Genomic DNA, 15,847 nt, shown 5'->3' on the forward strand with positions numbered 1-15,847 from the left:
GAGGCAGCGTGGGGAAGTTTGGGATATTTATTTCTCGCAGGTCAGCAGCGTGGCAAGCGGTGCCAAGTGTGACCTTTTACCAAAGGTGGCGAGGCGCTATCGCTGGGTCTCCAGCGTGCTTTTGCTGTCAGCTAGGAAGAGGCGAAACATGACATTAATTAATTACAATCTGAGGCCAAAGCCTCACCTTTAAGGAGTGGAGGGAGGGGCTGTCTCACAGTGGTGCACATTTATTTAATTTTGATCTAAGACTTCCATAGGGGAAGAAGAAAAGAAAGAAGAGTTAATCACCCAAGAAGGGCAAGGAGGGAGGATGCAGCTGGGGGTTGCCCTGTGGGACAGAGTTCTGCTGGCTCATGCTGCTTGGTTTTAGGTGTGCTTCTGGGAGCTGTGGCTTGAAAGCTGCAGAAGCCAGGCTGCCCAAAGAAGCAGTAAAACAGTGCAAGTCATTCTGCTGGACAGCACTACCACGGCACTGAGTGTTTAGTGTTGGCGAGTCCCATGGGAAGAGAGGGGAGGTGTGGGAGAGCATCTTCCCCAGGCTCATGGTGTTCAGGCCTCACCTTCCAGCCCTCCCTGCCCCATTCCTGTTGGATCAGCAGGCTTCAGTGTTAATTTTCTCATCCAAAGACAAATTCCTGCTTCACAGGTCAGCTGGGGCTGCAGGAACAAGACTCCCAGACTCTGCATTTGCAAACACAGACCTTTCCCTGGACGTGGCTCTTTAGGACAGCTAAGGGAAGGCCACGTCTGTGCTCTTTGCCATCAGCCCTCAAGTTTTGGCCAGGCGATATCTCAGAGATGTTGTGCAGACAAAACCCACAATGTAGTGGTACAAATGGAAAGATTTGAGGCTTTACAGAAGGTCCCAACTGAGAAATGTTGTCCACAAGCAAATGATGGGAGGATGATGGTGGCTGCAAGCAGGGAAGAGTGCATCTGTAGCTGAATCACTGGAGAAAGAAATCAGCCAAGTTTTAGTTTTTTGGCTTTAGGTTTTGGTTTTAGTTTTTAGTTTAATCAGAGAGACTGCCATAGAAGAGAGTGATGTGAAGTGCTGTGACTGTTGGTGTGAAGCAGGTAGCGTATGAAATGCAGAATACAGAAGAAGACTGCAGAGGGAGCCTGTACATGGTGTGACAGAGCCCTCAGAAAGCCACAGCAGGGACTGATCTGCAAAGCTCAGGAAGGGGGAAGCTGATTTTGTTAATGCTGTCTTAAAATTTGAGGAGGAAAAGTGGGGGTAGCTGGTCACAGGCTGGTTCAGGTGCGACAAGAACAGGAGTTCCCAGAGGGACTGAAGCTATTGGAAAAGCTATTTTCACTTCTAAGAGCAGTTTTGGGGGAAAAAAAAAAATCATAGATATTTTTCCAAATATTGAAACCCCTTCCTTTGTGCCATGCATCCTGAGTTGCTTGTGACTCAGGCACCAATTAGGTTGGGATGGATGGGGACGGGCAGGAGGGGCAGTGGCACTGGGGAGTCCAAAATGGGGCTGTGGGGAGTGGGAGGGGTGAGCCTGCAGTGGGGCACGAGACAGCTGCAGGGGCTGCTGAGGGTGAGCAGGTCGGGAAGGTGAAGACATATATTCCCTTTCTGGTATGCAAATAATGAACAAAGTATCTCTTCTTTCTTATTGAAAATCCTTCATAAAATATATATCCTGCCATAAAACACAGCACAGTAATGGGCGGCATTTTTCATAAACTTTGTTTCTTGCAGTGTTTTACACAGTTAAATATATTGTTTTGTTTAGGATTTATACTCTTCATGCATTTTAAAGATAGAAAGGTCTGGAGCTGAATTTGCCAGATGGGGAAGCATTTGTAAATCTCTGATTTTATTTTATTTTCCCTAAACATTTATAGCTGCTGTTATAAAGTGCAAGACACCCTGATCATCGCTTATATTGAACTCCTTGTCATGTTAAGTTAAAGTGCATATGTGCTACCAATATGGAACAGAGATATCAAAGATGCTGCATTCGCAAACCGTCTAACACCAAGCAAATTAGCAGAAATAGATATGAAGATAGGGGGAACATAAACAGACAACGCAAGGAAATGATTCCTTCAGTGCTGTCTGTGTGTCTACTAAAGCTGTCACTGCTACTGGTGCTGTGCCTGCACAGTTACTACTGTTTGTTTCTGCATGACAAGCCAGCATAAACACTAACCCGGCACTCAGAGACTCCATCTGGGGTATGTAGTCAGCTGCTATAATTAGGGAGAGAATGTCGTTGTTCATTTTATTGCCATTGCTTGAAATCAGTGGGTTGTGTTTGCATTCATTACAATTTAGATTTGCAATGCATGTTCTTGATTTCTTATTTTACTTTGGAAGGCATGTATTGGCAAGTGAAGTAAAATAATTCTTTTGGGAGCTTATTTCATTTTTCTAAGAGATAAATGACTGAGTGAGGCGAAAACAACCAGGGAAAGGTCTCCTGTGACCGGTCAAGGAATTTCTCTGGAAGGTACCAGCTCAGGACCCATGTAAATGAGTGCATCGGTTCCCTTCTCAGGACAGCACTTTGGCTTTTGCTAGGATCTCAGTGATGCAGAGGGATGTAGCATGACTTCAGCAGTAAGCATCGGCAAAGAAGAGGCTTTTCTGTTCTCGTTTGTTTTCTATGAATCAGTTCCCTATTGTCTTCCATACTATTTTTAGCCTTCTGCTAGCAGAGAGCCAGTAGATAATATTTGAGATGTACTGCCTGGAGGAATTGAAATGCTGTGTGCAAGAGGCTGCACAAGAAACACCGGTGACTGCAGAAGGGCTCTGAGTGAGAGGGGCTGTTCCTGGGGAAGAGCCATGCATTTGTTTGCCACACTGGGGCTGTTGACAGATGATGCTTGTTCCTCTTCCTGATCCAGCCTCGGATTCATTATGAAATAAGTAATTACTGAAACTAAGCATGTACCTTGATGACTCTTATCCATCAGAAATTAATGATTTTTTAACACTGTCTGTTATAGTAACTCCTTTAATATCGATTAGCTGCTGTCACTGAATCCATACATTAAAAAACATGCGTGTCTTCTGCTGGTTTGGTCGGCATGGATGAGTGCAGCTATTGCACGTGGGTTGAAAAACTGGAGATTGTTTAGAAACATGGCTAAATGCATCAAAGCAGCTATGTTCTAATAGTCTGCAACTTCTTGTGCATTAGTGAGCTCCTGGGGAAATCCTGCTGTAACCCACACCAGGCTGGCAAGTATGAGGAGCGGCTGAGGTCCCCGGGTTTGCTCAGCCCCGAGCAGAGCAGGCCGAGGGGAGGCCTCATGGCGGCCTGCAGCTCCCTCACAGGGAGCGGAGGGGCAGGCGCTGAGCTCTGCTCTCTGGGGGGACAGCGACAGGACCCGAGGGAACGGCATGGAGCTGGGACAGGGCAGGGTCAGGCTGGGGGTTAGGGAAAGGGTCTGCACCCAGAAGTGGTCAGGCACTGGCACAGGCTGCCCAGGGACGTGGGCACTGCACCGAGCCTGCCAGAGGTCAAGAAGTGTTTGGACACTGCTCTCAAACACAGGGCCTGATTTTTGGGTGGTGCTGTGTGGAGCCAGGAGTGGGACTCAGTGATCCTTGTGACCCTGTGGGTCCCCTCCAAGTCGGGATATTCCATAGTTCTGTGACTCCAATCATTTCTTTCAGTCAAGCAGCGGTGTTTAGGGCTCTAAGTGATGGTGCTGCTGGAGCTGCTGAGATGTTTTTGCAGGCTGCTTTGTGCCCTGTTCTCCAGCTCCATCTCGGGGACACTGCTGTTTGTTGTGGTGAGGCTCCATGCTACGCTGCCTCCAGTACTGATGTGGCCTCATCAGAAGGTGGCTCAGATAACCACTCAGTGCAGAGACGGCAGGCAGCAAGTTTGTTTTCCATATGAATATTCTTGTCTACCTTTTCCCTAGTTAGTAACCCATTGTACAAACAACACCTCAACTTAGTCAGTGCTCACACTCAATGCATCTTAAAAGCGAGTGTATTCTTGTCCCACCCAGATGTTTAGGAACGACTGCTCAGAAAGGGCCTTTATGCAACACTAATTAATCACTGTCACATCCTCAGATCAATACTTTTTGAGATCTGGTATCACATCTCCCTGAAGTCCCGTTTCAGACTTTCATAGAATCTTATATCTAGCAAGTTTTAACCAAAGATATTCTCCAGTGGCAGGGGACAGAGCAGGATACTGTCTTAGGAAGCCTGCCTCCATCCATAGCTGCTGCCTGGAGGTGGCTCTGTGGGTAGGATGTTCTCCTGGATGCTATCTGCCAATTCGGAGGTTTCTGCAGGGCTGGGATGTGCTCTTGAATCCAGATGAATCCGATGGTGAATTGGGTGCTGGGTTTTTTTCTTCATCCTGTGCTAACCTGAGGAGTGAGGTAGCTAAAATCCTGACCCACCCCGTGCCCAGGAGAATGGTTTGCTGTAACTGGTAACTGTTGGTTTCACATGTGGAGGCATTCGGGTTGATGGAACAGCAGCAGCAAATGCAGCAGGACGTGTAATTGTGCTGGGCAGCCTCTGCCAGCATGCTGGGGAGGAATTCACACTTCTTGTAGCCATGTAGCCTTCAAACACAAACAGCTGGTCTGTTTGTGCATCACTGTCTCACGCAGGGGCCAGCCCAGATGAGCAAAGCCACACTCAGCATTACTGCTCCTTCCCCTGCTGTAGCCCTCTGCCATACAGAGCCACAACCTGCTGTATTCTGCACATGCAACACATTCAGAAGGTAAAAAAATAAAAGTTTTGTTAGTGGTGGGAAGGAAAACCAATATTATACTCTGCATTAAACTGTGCCGTGCCTCCTCTGCCTGGCAGAGCCCCAAGCATCACAGTTACTCGCACTCCAGCAGTGCGAGCACAGAGGGAGGGATTAATTAAAGCTAGTGCATGCTAATGGAGCTCTAAACCTGACTGCAGATTGCCTTAACAGACACAAAGAAGTGCCATGGCATAAACCCTCCTCCTTTGGGACCCCCAGGAACAGTGGGGCAGTGAGAGGTTGCCCTGCTCAGGGACGTGGCCCTCCTGGCTCTGCCTTGCAGAGCTCTCCTTAGGACCAAGGACACTTCCCACTGTTTTTCCCCAATATAACTCAATTGATAAAAATCTGGGGATCCCTTCCTGGGCTGCAGGAGACCAGTGTGCATCAAAATTGCATTCAGACGGTCAGTTTGTCACAGGTACAGCCAGGGAGCTGAAGCCTGGTGAGGTTTGGTCCCAGAGGCAGGCTGAGCCCTGCCTGCCTGTCCTGAAAAGTTGTAATAAATCCAGCTGCACAGGCTGAAGGGAGGGAGAGGAAGGTGACTTCTGCTGCCTGTGCTTGAACAAGGCAAATGATACAAGCCAGGCAAAAGTTTCCTATACTCAGAACAAAACAGGGGGGGTTGCTTTTGGAAGTTCAGGCTGGTGTGACTGGGGGAAGAAGGGCAGATGGAGCTGGAGCTGGCAGCTCCAAGGGATGCCCAGATGGGCTATGAGCAGCAGCAGCCCCATGCTCAGCGTGCTTGAGACATCTCTGCTGGCAGGACATACATGATAGCCTCTGGCAAGCACGGCCAGGGCTCGGAGCTGGCTGCTGAGCTAATCCTTAATGCAGGTGGTTTCCCCTAGGTGACCTGCTGTCTCCGCACACCCAAACCATACTGAGCCGAGGGCTGTTGGTAGCTCTGTCACACCCTTCATCATCTCTTTATTTCTGTGGTGAGGGAGAATCTTTGCTGGACAACATCTCCTCTGGAAATGGAACAGTTGGATGGTGGTGGGTCTTGGTGATGTGAGCTCTTCCATGGCCAGGTACACTGCTTGTGTGCCTCGTTGCTCCTGCACCATCAAAGGCAACATCTGATTTCTGCGTACGCTAAAACTCTGCCCAGCTTTCTTGTACTTCTGAAGTGTGCAAGTTAAGGACTTAATGTTGTGTTGTTAAATTTTCAGCATCTCCATTCGCACCAGAAATCTCTTCTGTTAGGAGGGATTTAGAATAATGCAACTCTTCATGAGCCCTCATTATTTCTCAAAAGGTGACTATGTTGTTCAAGTGCCTGTATTGTGACAAGCGTCTAATTATGGATCCTTTTTGTAGACCCCCAGAGATGCCATTATGTCCACCTGCAGTAGAAGGGGGAAGATTATCATTTGCATTCAGCGTGAGGTTATTTTCTATTATTTCCACTGCACATAAATAAGGAAAACAAATCTTACCAACCAGTGATCCTCTCTTCATTTATCTTACATTTCATTTTTGAAAGCAGCAGTTTAGCTTTGCTTCTTTTCCTTGGAGTATTGTTGCTTGCTACTTCAGCACTAACATATCTGCTCTAATCTGCTCTAATTGAATGTGCAGCCTCATTGGGCAATCTGGCTGAACTAGCTTGGCTAAAAGGGCCTTTCATCCTCTGGAAAGAAAGGCATGGCTGGAGAGGATGACACAGCCAAAGGTAAAAGATTACTCAGTAACCACAAGATATTGACAATCTTTTTCCTTTCTCTTTTCCCCTTTTCTCATTACCTTTCTGATGACTGAAGTTTTGAGACATCTATGGCAAAACGCTTCCCATCCGTCTCTAATAATACCTTGTGTATTTTGGCACACACTCCTAATACCCAAATTTAAGGAGCTGAGTAGTGAATGCACACCCCTCTCCTAGGTCTACATGAGCAGGCAACTCACATCTTCTCCTGAGGCCATCCTGTTTTGTTCATTGCATTTCATAATTACTTCCACTGGCAAAATCTCCCCACGGAACAAGAAGAACAGGTATGAGCTTTGGGATGTGGAAAGACCTCATTCTGCTTCTGGTTTTGTCTAATGCCAAGTGTCTTGTAGACCTTTAATGGGAGAACATCACCTGCAAATGTTTCTGTTTCCCGTGCTTCGTCTCCTTTTTGCACAATTCAGGTGATAAAATGCCATGTTTAACACAGCAGAACCTGGTTTGTGTTTGCCATGTCCTATTCCTAACAGTACTGCTCTTGAACCACAGGAAGTTCAAAGGAAAAAGGCAGAGCCATGCAGGGCAAGGATGGACCTGTCCCATGAATGATAGTTGGTTTTGACTTGGGGCTTCCTTCCAGTTGTACCTTGCAGGGCAAAAACTGGTGGTTAACCAAGCTTCCTACAAGTCCAGCTGTAAAAACTTGTTTTGAGTATATCCAAACTTTGTGTTGTTGTTTTGTTTTTTTTTTTACTTTAAGAAACTGAAGCAACGTTGTGGTGGTGGTGTGATGTGCTAAATAAAAGATCAATGAAAAATGACTCAAAAATAGAAAGCTGATGAGTGTCTCTCTGGCATGTGTGTGTGTGTGCTCTTTCACTTCTGAAACACATTGTTCCTTTAGGTCAAGTCCACCGAGAGTTCTGGAGTATGCTATAACTGTGCATTTTAAGGAAATGTTGTCCCCTCAAAGGTTTTTGGGGCAGCTCTAATTTCAGATGCCCCTAACCCTACCAAGTCTTATGAGGAGCCTTTGTGGGCTTGCTTGCACAGCAGTGCCTGGTGGTACAGGCTCTGGGATGGTGCCTGCAGCTCCAGCTATGACTCTAGCAAGTCCTGTGTCTAATAGTTCCTGTGAGACATCTGCTACCCCGGTTAGACATCTCAGCTACCCCAGTACACCTCAGATGCCACTGCATGCCTATGGTTGGGCAACCAGATTGGGCACTCTATCTCATTTTTGCTATTATACACAAATCACTCTTTATGGGACACCCTAGAGGCCACAAAGGTACTTTACCTGTGAAGGTGTCACTGGTATTCATGGGTTTAAAAGAAACTCAAATTTAATGAATTCAAATAGTGTTTTGTCATATGTTTGGGGAATCGTGCTTAGGTTTTTCACCTTTATAAAGGAAGAAGGCTGTAATAGCTTTCTGTGAAATGTCCGTGTACCCAGGATGCACGGTGAGATGTCATTTTCCCCTCTGTATCTCTTGTGCAGATTGGGATGTTCTGCTAAATAATGTACATAATGCTGTAAATCTGCACATCTGTGGTGTTACAAAAGATGGCTTATGTACATTTTCACTAGGGAGGTGGGAGAGGAGAAGATGCGATGAAGGCAGCAGTCGCTGGAAATATCCATCTTGTATTTCCCAGCTCACGGATGTCATTTTGTATTATTTGTGCCAGGTACAGCAGCTGTCACTGAGTCTTACCCTGCTCAGTGCAGTGCAGCTTGTTTTGATATCTCTATTTTAATCAGCTGGGCCATGAAAAATTAGTGCAGAGCTGTGTTACATCGCTCCAGCTTGGCTTTGTTAGAAGCTCAGTGATTTTTTCCCCTTCCCTGCTCACACCTGGGCCAAGGATGCCATGGAGCAATCAATGATAAAGGCAAACCATTGCCACGACTCTTTTTAAAAAGGATGGAGGCTGATAATTCCAAAATGCGTTTCTGGAAGATGTTTAACAGAATGACTCAAAATGCAGGGAGATGAGGGCGGTTACAGGCTGGGTATCAACACTTGGCTCCCAAACTGCCTGTCTGATCATTTTGGTTTCTTTCTTTTCCCTTTTTTGTTGCTGTCCCCTGCAGGCAAAGCCTATGCCCCCGAGTTCTACTACGACACTTACAACCCCCTATGGCAGAACAGACCCCGTGTTTACTCCTACAGCCTCCAGTGGACCCAGATGAACCCCGACGCTGTGGACCGCATCCTTGCCTATCGCCTAGGGATCAGGCAGGTAAGGAGAGAAATTGGTTCATACAGGAGGTGTCTTTTGATGTGCTGACCTCTGTGAAGGCAGCCTGGCCTTATTTTATTTTATTCATTTTTTTTATTTTGTTTTACTTTACATTATTGATTCATTTTCCTCCCTCCTTTCACGTTCTGTGAATCAGAGTCATTTCTCCTCCTTCTGGAAGATTTGCTGCCATCTTGCAGGAGTAGTCCTCTGCCGTGTGCACATCCTGGAAACTAATTTGCACATTTCCAGTGTGAAATGCAGAGATTAAAAAGCTGTTCCTCAGGTTTGCAAAGGCTGCGGCTCAAGATACACTGGGAAGATTGCATAAAAGAAGCTTGCAATGAAATTAAACTTTTTTTTATCTCTTTGTATCTATATATCTTGTATTAGATCTTCCATGTAAATTAATACATACAGGAATAGCTGTAGCTTTGCTACCAAAACGTGTAGTGATCCTTGAGAACTGACATCTTCCTTGACCACATTAAAGCTGATCACAGATGGGCCTTTGTAGATTCGCGATGAACTTATCAGTGGGATTTGGCTCCCTTAAGGATGTGTGGGACCAACCTGCTTGCGGAGGAATTGATAGTCATCACCATTAATTCACCCCGTCACAACTTTAAAGGAAAAATATCATGTCTTCTTTTAAAGTGATCACTACAAAGCTTGATTTTAATAGTCAATTAAATTGAAAGAACCAATTTGTGCATTGCTTAAACTCAATTATTAAATTGGAACACCTCTCCCTTACTCTGCTTCATGGGGCACCTAATGTTTGTTCACGCTTGCGCTTTCCTCCAGATAAGTCCATACAAAAAAAGTCTGTGTTCTGAAGGCAAAAAATGCGCCATACCATTTATCCATGATCCTGTCTAGGTTCTGTCCATGCGAAACTCTACAGATATGCCAGACGCTGATGTTGCCAGCTTGATTTTGGGCATTGCTAGGCTTTCTCAAGGAAAATATGCATTGTTTGAAATGATGCTCCTTGCTATGGATGCCTCCTTGGCCACCACGCTCACCTCCGAGTCGCCTGTTACCCACTGGGCTGCCAGCCTTTGGCAGAGCGAGGTGAGCACAGAGAGGAAGCTGTGCCGAGCTGTGCCAAGCTGTGCCAAGCTGTGCTGTGCCGTGCCATGTCCCACACACCCCCAGCTCCCAGCCCGGGCCTGCTGCCATTAAATGAAGATGTTTCACTACATACCTGGGACAATCTGCCAGATATTGTTTGGGTCTTGTTTTGCACCCTCCTGTTGAGCTTGCCTTTCTTAAATAATACTCGAATTGATTGAATGAGAAAAGTACATGTTTGGGTGTTCAATGCCTGAGATAATAGTCTGTGCGGGGAGAATAGAAAACAGGGATTAAGGCCAATTCTTGAAGATGTATATAGATATCGAAAATTTGAGTGCACAACGTATTTTGTTATCCCACAGATCTCCTGCTGGGATGAGCTTAGCAAGCTGCAAACCAAATACCCAAGTTGAGCACGTTGCTGATGCTGAGCGGATGGGGCTTTGCATGGCACAGTGGTAGAGCTGCCTGGGACAGGTCCCCAAGCAGCTCTGACACCTGGCAGGTGCTGGCTCAGAGTCTGCTTCTGCCTGAATCTGACTCATTTGGAATGAAAATCAGTGACTTTTAATAAATATTTATGCAACTCTTTGCATCATTGGGTACAAATCAGTTCTGTTACTCCCAGTACCCAAGAGGAATTATTAAATGTAAAAAAGAATTTGCTGAAGTAAAAAAAATAATAACAATGAAATTAGTGGCATTAGGGTCTTTAGCTTCTTCTTTTTTTTTTTTTTTTTTTTCCCATTTCATTTTAACTTACTTTTAATTACCTATTTTTGGTACTTAAAATTAGTAGTTACTTTAATTACCTCAACAATCCACTCTCAGGTTAATCAAAATATGTTCCTTTCCTCTGTCTGAAGCCACGTTTAAAATTTGGGTAATTTAGAAACCAGTGAGCCATCCGGACACACATCCATTACTGTAGTAATTCCCCCTAAAAGATGGGTGATAATTAAAGTCGTTACCTCCTCTGACACCTGCCGCTACTTGTTACCAGCACGTTGCCCTCTGAAACGTCTGTGTTTAGATAATTTATTTGAGTTAGCAGTGCATTTTTGACAGGGTTTTGCTATTCTTAAGTGACTACATTTCTGAACATTTTTATTTTCTAACGCATTGCAAAACATTGCTGGTGGGCTCCATTGGGTCGGTGTGTTGGCAACTGCTTGTGGTCAGCTGAATGGCATTGCCTTTATTTTGTTAGTAAATGGGTTTTGTATTAAGAATGTTAACATCTGAGTCCAAAGGCCTGTTTCTCTACACCTGACTTATATTTCCACTTCACTTAAGAAAGACTCCAGGCAGTATTTGGGGAATACTTGTGGGATTTGTGGGATTTCAGTGGACTGGGATGGATGAGGTACAGAGCTGCGCTGGCTCCTGGCCGGTGGAGCCAGGTGGGCTTGAGGGCCCCAGGCCCTATAAAAGCACACAGACAGCAGCTCTTACACTCACTCGACAAGGAAACCCTATGGCTGTATAGTTGGTGCCTCATTTTTTAGCAGTGACTACTGTTAAGGAGGAGCAGAACCATGTGCACTGCTCAGCAGCTGGATGCTGTGTCGCAGCAGGTGGGGCAGATTCTGCAGCTCAGCGTCCTCAAAGCCAATTAAAGCCCAGCACCAAGAGGCCACTCTCCATGTGCTGTGTCAACTAGAAAAACCCTGTGCTTCTTAAAAAGTCCTGTTACAGAAAGAATTCCCAAAATGCAATAACAGAAGAGAGGAGAAAGCAAAGTGCTCTAAAATAATTGCTGCTCCTCCTGGATCCTCCCAGGAGGGAGCATCCACCACACGCTGCCATGCCATCAGGACACACTCGACATAGAAACTGCTACCATCACTGAGCTTCATGGGCAGTTTGTAGCTTTAAATAAAGGCATGGGGGGAGACCTATAAAATTCTCTTAATGGAAGACACACAGATACCTTAGCTCCACACAGCTTGCCTTTCTTCCCTGCCTTGCTGGAGAGAGGCAAACGGAACAAAATTCTTTTCATCACATACCCTTCCCTGACCTCAGCGTGGCCCAGCTCCTTTGCTTCAGCACCAGTTTCCCCTGCTTTTTGCCTGTATTGCACCTTTGGCACTGGAAGCTTCTCGCCAGTTTCTAGTTTCTGTTGCCAGCAAAATTTCTCAAAACTTTGCTCATCTGAACTGGTCAAGGCAGAGGCATCTCCACCTCTATAGTCCTGCTACATGCCAGCCAGCAGAAATATCTTCCTGTTGTTATAATGCTATATAAGCTAATAATTCCTAGCAGAGCAATTTGTCTTTTTAATGAAGAAAGAACCTGGCTATGTCGTACTTTATTATCAGGCTTCTTTGCCCTTTAAAACTTTAATTATTAAGCACATCCTTTGCATTGTTTTCTGCAACTGTCAGGCAAATATAAAAATGGATCTAAAGCACTCAGCATTGTATAAAACCTCTTATTTTTATAAAATGAAATTTTAAAATGTTAATGTTACAGACTTGGAGCTTTTTCCAGGCTGGCAGTGAAGGAGAACACATTCCTGAGCCCAGAGGAACACATTGTTCTAGTGCTTCAGAGCTTCCCTAAAAATGTTCCCATTGGTGAAGGGGAAATTTGAACACAAGTTTGAGCAGAAAAAATAAGAAATGCATAGAGCAGCAAAGCAGGTCCCTTTGAAATGCTCGTTTATGATTACCACAGTCTTGTATGAGAGTAAGTTGGAAATTGGAGATAGAGAAGGACACGGTCAAGAGAAGTAGGTAAGAGTCTATGGTCACTTGTCAAAGCATGTGGGCAATACAATTTGTGCTTGAAAATACAGATCTGACAGCAGAGGAAGAAGAGCACATGAACTGAATTCATCTCAGCAATCCCAACATAGTCGTGGAGGGGTTTGAAGGTGATGGAGAGATGGGAGGGATAATCAAAAATCTTGGAATTACCTTGTAGCTAGAAAAAGTTGAAATTGAGAGTCTGGGAAAATGATCTCACTTTACTGCTTTGAAAAACCTCCAAAGACATCAAACTTTGACTCCAGAACTGCTCGCGTGAAGTGGCTGCAGATTTCTCTCTGTTCCCAAATCAACTTCACTCTGAGTGAATTATGATAAAAAAGGGAAGGAGGCATAAACAAACCACCCACCTCACCTTCACTTGGATTTGAAGCAAGCAAGTCTGGGAAGACTACTTGTTAAGAAGCCTCCAGCAGCACTTTTTAAAATTCATTTTATTTTAGTTTACCGTCACCTGCTCTACAGGACCACATCCATGCAGCAATCACACAGTCTGGTTACTTCAAAGACCCCTTCAGGCCCCATCTGTCTGGTGCAGTGACCAAAATAAGTAGTAATTTATTAAAAATACAGGGATTTGGGCATCTTTGCATTCTGTGAGCACAGTGGCCAGCCACATGGGGCTTTCTTTAATTTCTTAAAGTCCCTGGAATAGGGCTACGAGGCTCCACCTCGTATGAGTCACCAGAAGAGTGCTTCATATTTCTGTCAGAGCCTGCATCCTGTCACATACCTTGTCACTAGCAGTAAAATACAGGCACGTCTCGGGCACAAGAGGGTAATTTAATGGTAGGAAAGCACGACACGGAAGAAACTTGTTCAGCATTTTCAACAGAGGTTAAAGGAATGCCGAGGGAAAACACAGTGAGAGCTCTAGGGAAGTTGTTTGAGAAAAGTACAGAGCTTGGTTTAACGCCAAATCAGGGAAACTAAGAAAGTCAAGATTGGGAGAGGATAGGTGCCATCAGGGGAAGAGGCAATCACAAGGAAAAATAAGTGTCATTTTTCTGCCTGTAGAGTGAAAATGGAAATAGATGAATGGGAATCATGTATTTACTAAAATAACATACTTAGAATGAAAGCCACTTATGAGAAATTTATGTATTTTAGCAAATTCAAGGCCCCCACCTGATGGGTACTCATTTTGCAAACATTCCTTCTATCAGGATCGTGGTGCTGTCATCATGAAATCAATCTATTGCAGTGGGAAAGATGTTTGCAAGCTTGGTGTTTTCTTTTGTTATGCTACAGAAAATTTACAGTAGCAGTACATCAAAATGTATATAGAAATTTGATTCAGAGCCATTCACAAATAAGTACTCACATCTGTAGTAATTAATTTTAGCAGGGGAAGTGGGAGAGTTGAAAAGGCTAATTCAAATGTATATGGGAATATTTCTAATGTTTTCATGAAACATTTTAAGCATTCTTCTGCAGAGGGAAATAGCTGTTCTGAGGATTTCTTCACAGCGTGCATTTCCTTTAGGAAGTCTAAACGAGGCTTTGCTGTTCTCCTCTTATATCTGCACTTGTGAAATTAGAGACAGAGAATTTAGCAAAAAAAAAGTAGTGCAACATTCAGAGGCATGATTCTTATTGATTTTCTTGGGGTTGGTAAATTGAATTAGAGAAGCAATGGCTCTGTTTTACAATTTTCAGTTTGCAATGCTGATGCTTGTTATGCTTGTTCTTCACAGAACCGAGGGTTGTCTTTCAAAACAGCAAGTTGAGGGCTGTCATTTGAGAGTTGTACCAAATTCTTTTAGTTGCCATTTAAAAAATACGGCTACTTCTCCCAATTTTCTGATAGATAAGGCAAATGTCTATGCATATTTTTGGGGGAAAAAAAATGGTAATGACTTAAGAAGTCAGAGGTAGAAGTTAAATACGTAAATACATCTTTTGCTGTCGGGTGCTGATGTTCTGACTCTGATCCCATGGTGTCCTGGCTGACAAAGATGCTCCTGCCTTTATCCACACTCCTGTATTGGGCGTTGAGCTGTGGGTCCCCAGAGCTGCCGGTGTGCTTGTGTTGGAGGTAGCTGGCTGTGTTTGCTAGCAATGCAAACAGAAGTCCCAGGCAGAATATGGCCATTCTCATTAGCACAAAATTTGCACCATAAAGCAGAACTCCTTTTCTTCACAAAAAAACTTTCAGCAAAATTTGACGTAGTCATTGGATCAACACAATTGCTGCCTGCTGGGACTGCCTTGGTTGGGTTTTTGTTATATGAGCAAACTGAAATAAACTCTTGCTATTTCATTACCGATTTCAGTACCTAATTTACATTAACTTTTTGGCCTGGCTTCTTAAAGAAACAAGACCCAGAAGACTTTCCTGCCTGTGTCTGTCCATCTGTCCTACTGTCACTCTCAGTGGTTTTGGAACCCAGCTCTTCATTTGGGTCAAATCTGATGGGGAATAGAGGTGCAGCAGATCCGGAGGGCCCCACCAGTACTCTGACAGCATGTGGATGGGATAAGGAGAAAGACATCATTATGGAAAAAAATTGAAAGGCAAGATCACATTAATCAAAAAACAAAACTAAACAAAAAGAAAAGAAAAAACTTGTTAATGGGGCAAAGTGTATGAATTCTCTGACTTTGTAGCCAGGTCTGTGAAACCCCCTCCTGAGCCAGGGAGCTCCATGGCCAAGTCTCCTTCTTGACTTCTTCCAGCAACGTGCAAGCAGTAATTTCCTAAAGAACAAACCCTCCCTGGGCAGGAGGTGGTCACTACACTCGTGTGCTTCAGGCAGAGACAGGAATGTAGCCTGAGGCTTTCACTGCACCTTTCGCTTCAATGAAAAAGAGTAGAGACAAGCTCGTACTCAGCACTCTGAGCTCCCACCCAGCATTGCCCGAGTCCGTAGTGCTTTGGTCAGTGCATGGTTGTCACACTCGGTTCTCATTTACTCTGGCTCAGCAGGAAAATCTGCAGTATGAATTGATTACTGCTGACAAATGCAGTGCATCAGTCAAACTTTAGGGAAGATGCAGGAGAAAATGGATTGAATTGAAGAGCAATTTAGTGAGAGAATTACTCAAGCTAGAGGAATTTATTTCTGTAAACAAGTTACTTGCTTTTGACTACATTTAAACACTTGAGGTAGGGTAGAGGCTCCCTTTGCAGGTGTACCCGTGTGTGCACTGAAGCACAGCTCTGGCTGGGAGTGGTGCAGTCAGAGCCATGTGTGGTTGAGCAGCGCGTTTCATCCTCAGTGTCCAGCCCAGGGGTTTTCTGCAAGTTGCTGAGCCAGGTGGGCACCCCTCCAGAAGAAACTATACATTCCTGTAATGCA

General features: G+C 44.8%; 1 protein-coding gene across 2 annotated transcripts in view; it reads left to right on the top strand.

The window, feature by feature from the left end:
- The window catches only part of MDGA2 (MAM domain containing glycosylphosphatidylinositol anchor 2), a gene marked incomplete at both ends in the record, with an annotated part of 324,685 nt that overhangs the window by 270,250 nt on the left and 38,588 nt on the right, over positions 1-15,847 (top strand). For both annotated transcript variants that reach the window (XM_084287611.1, XM_084287612.1), the window contains one exon: positions 8,543-8,691. In XM_084287611.1, coding sequence (XP_084143737.1) covers positions 8,543-8,691 — 149 coding nt within the window. The remainder of the gene's footprint in view (positions 1-8,542; positions 8,692-15,847) is intronic.

The sequence above is a fragment of the Netta rufina genome, assembly GCF_964035555.1.
Source record: "Netta rufina genome assembly, chromosome: 5".
NCBI classification, from domain to species: Eukaryota; Metazoa; Chordata; class Aves; order Anseriformes; family Anatidae; genus Netta; species Netta rufina.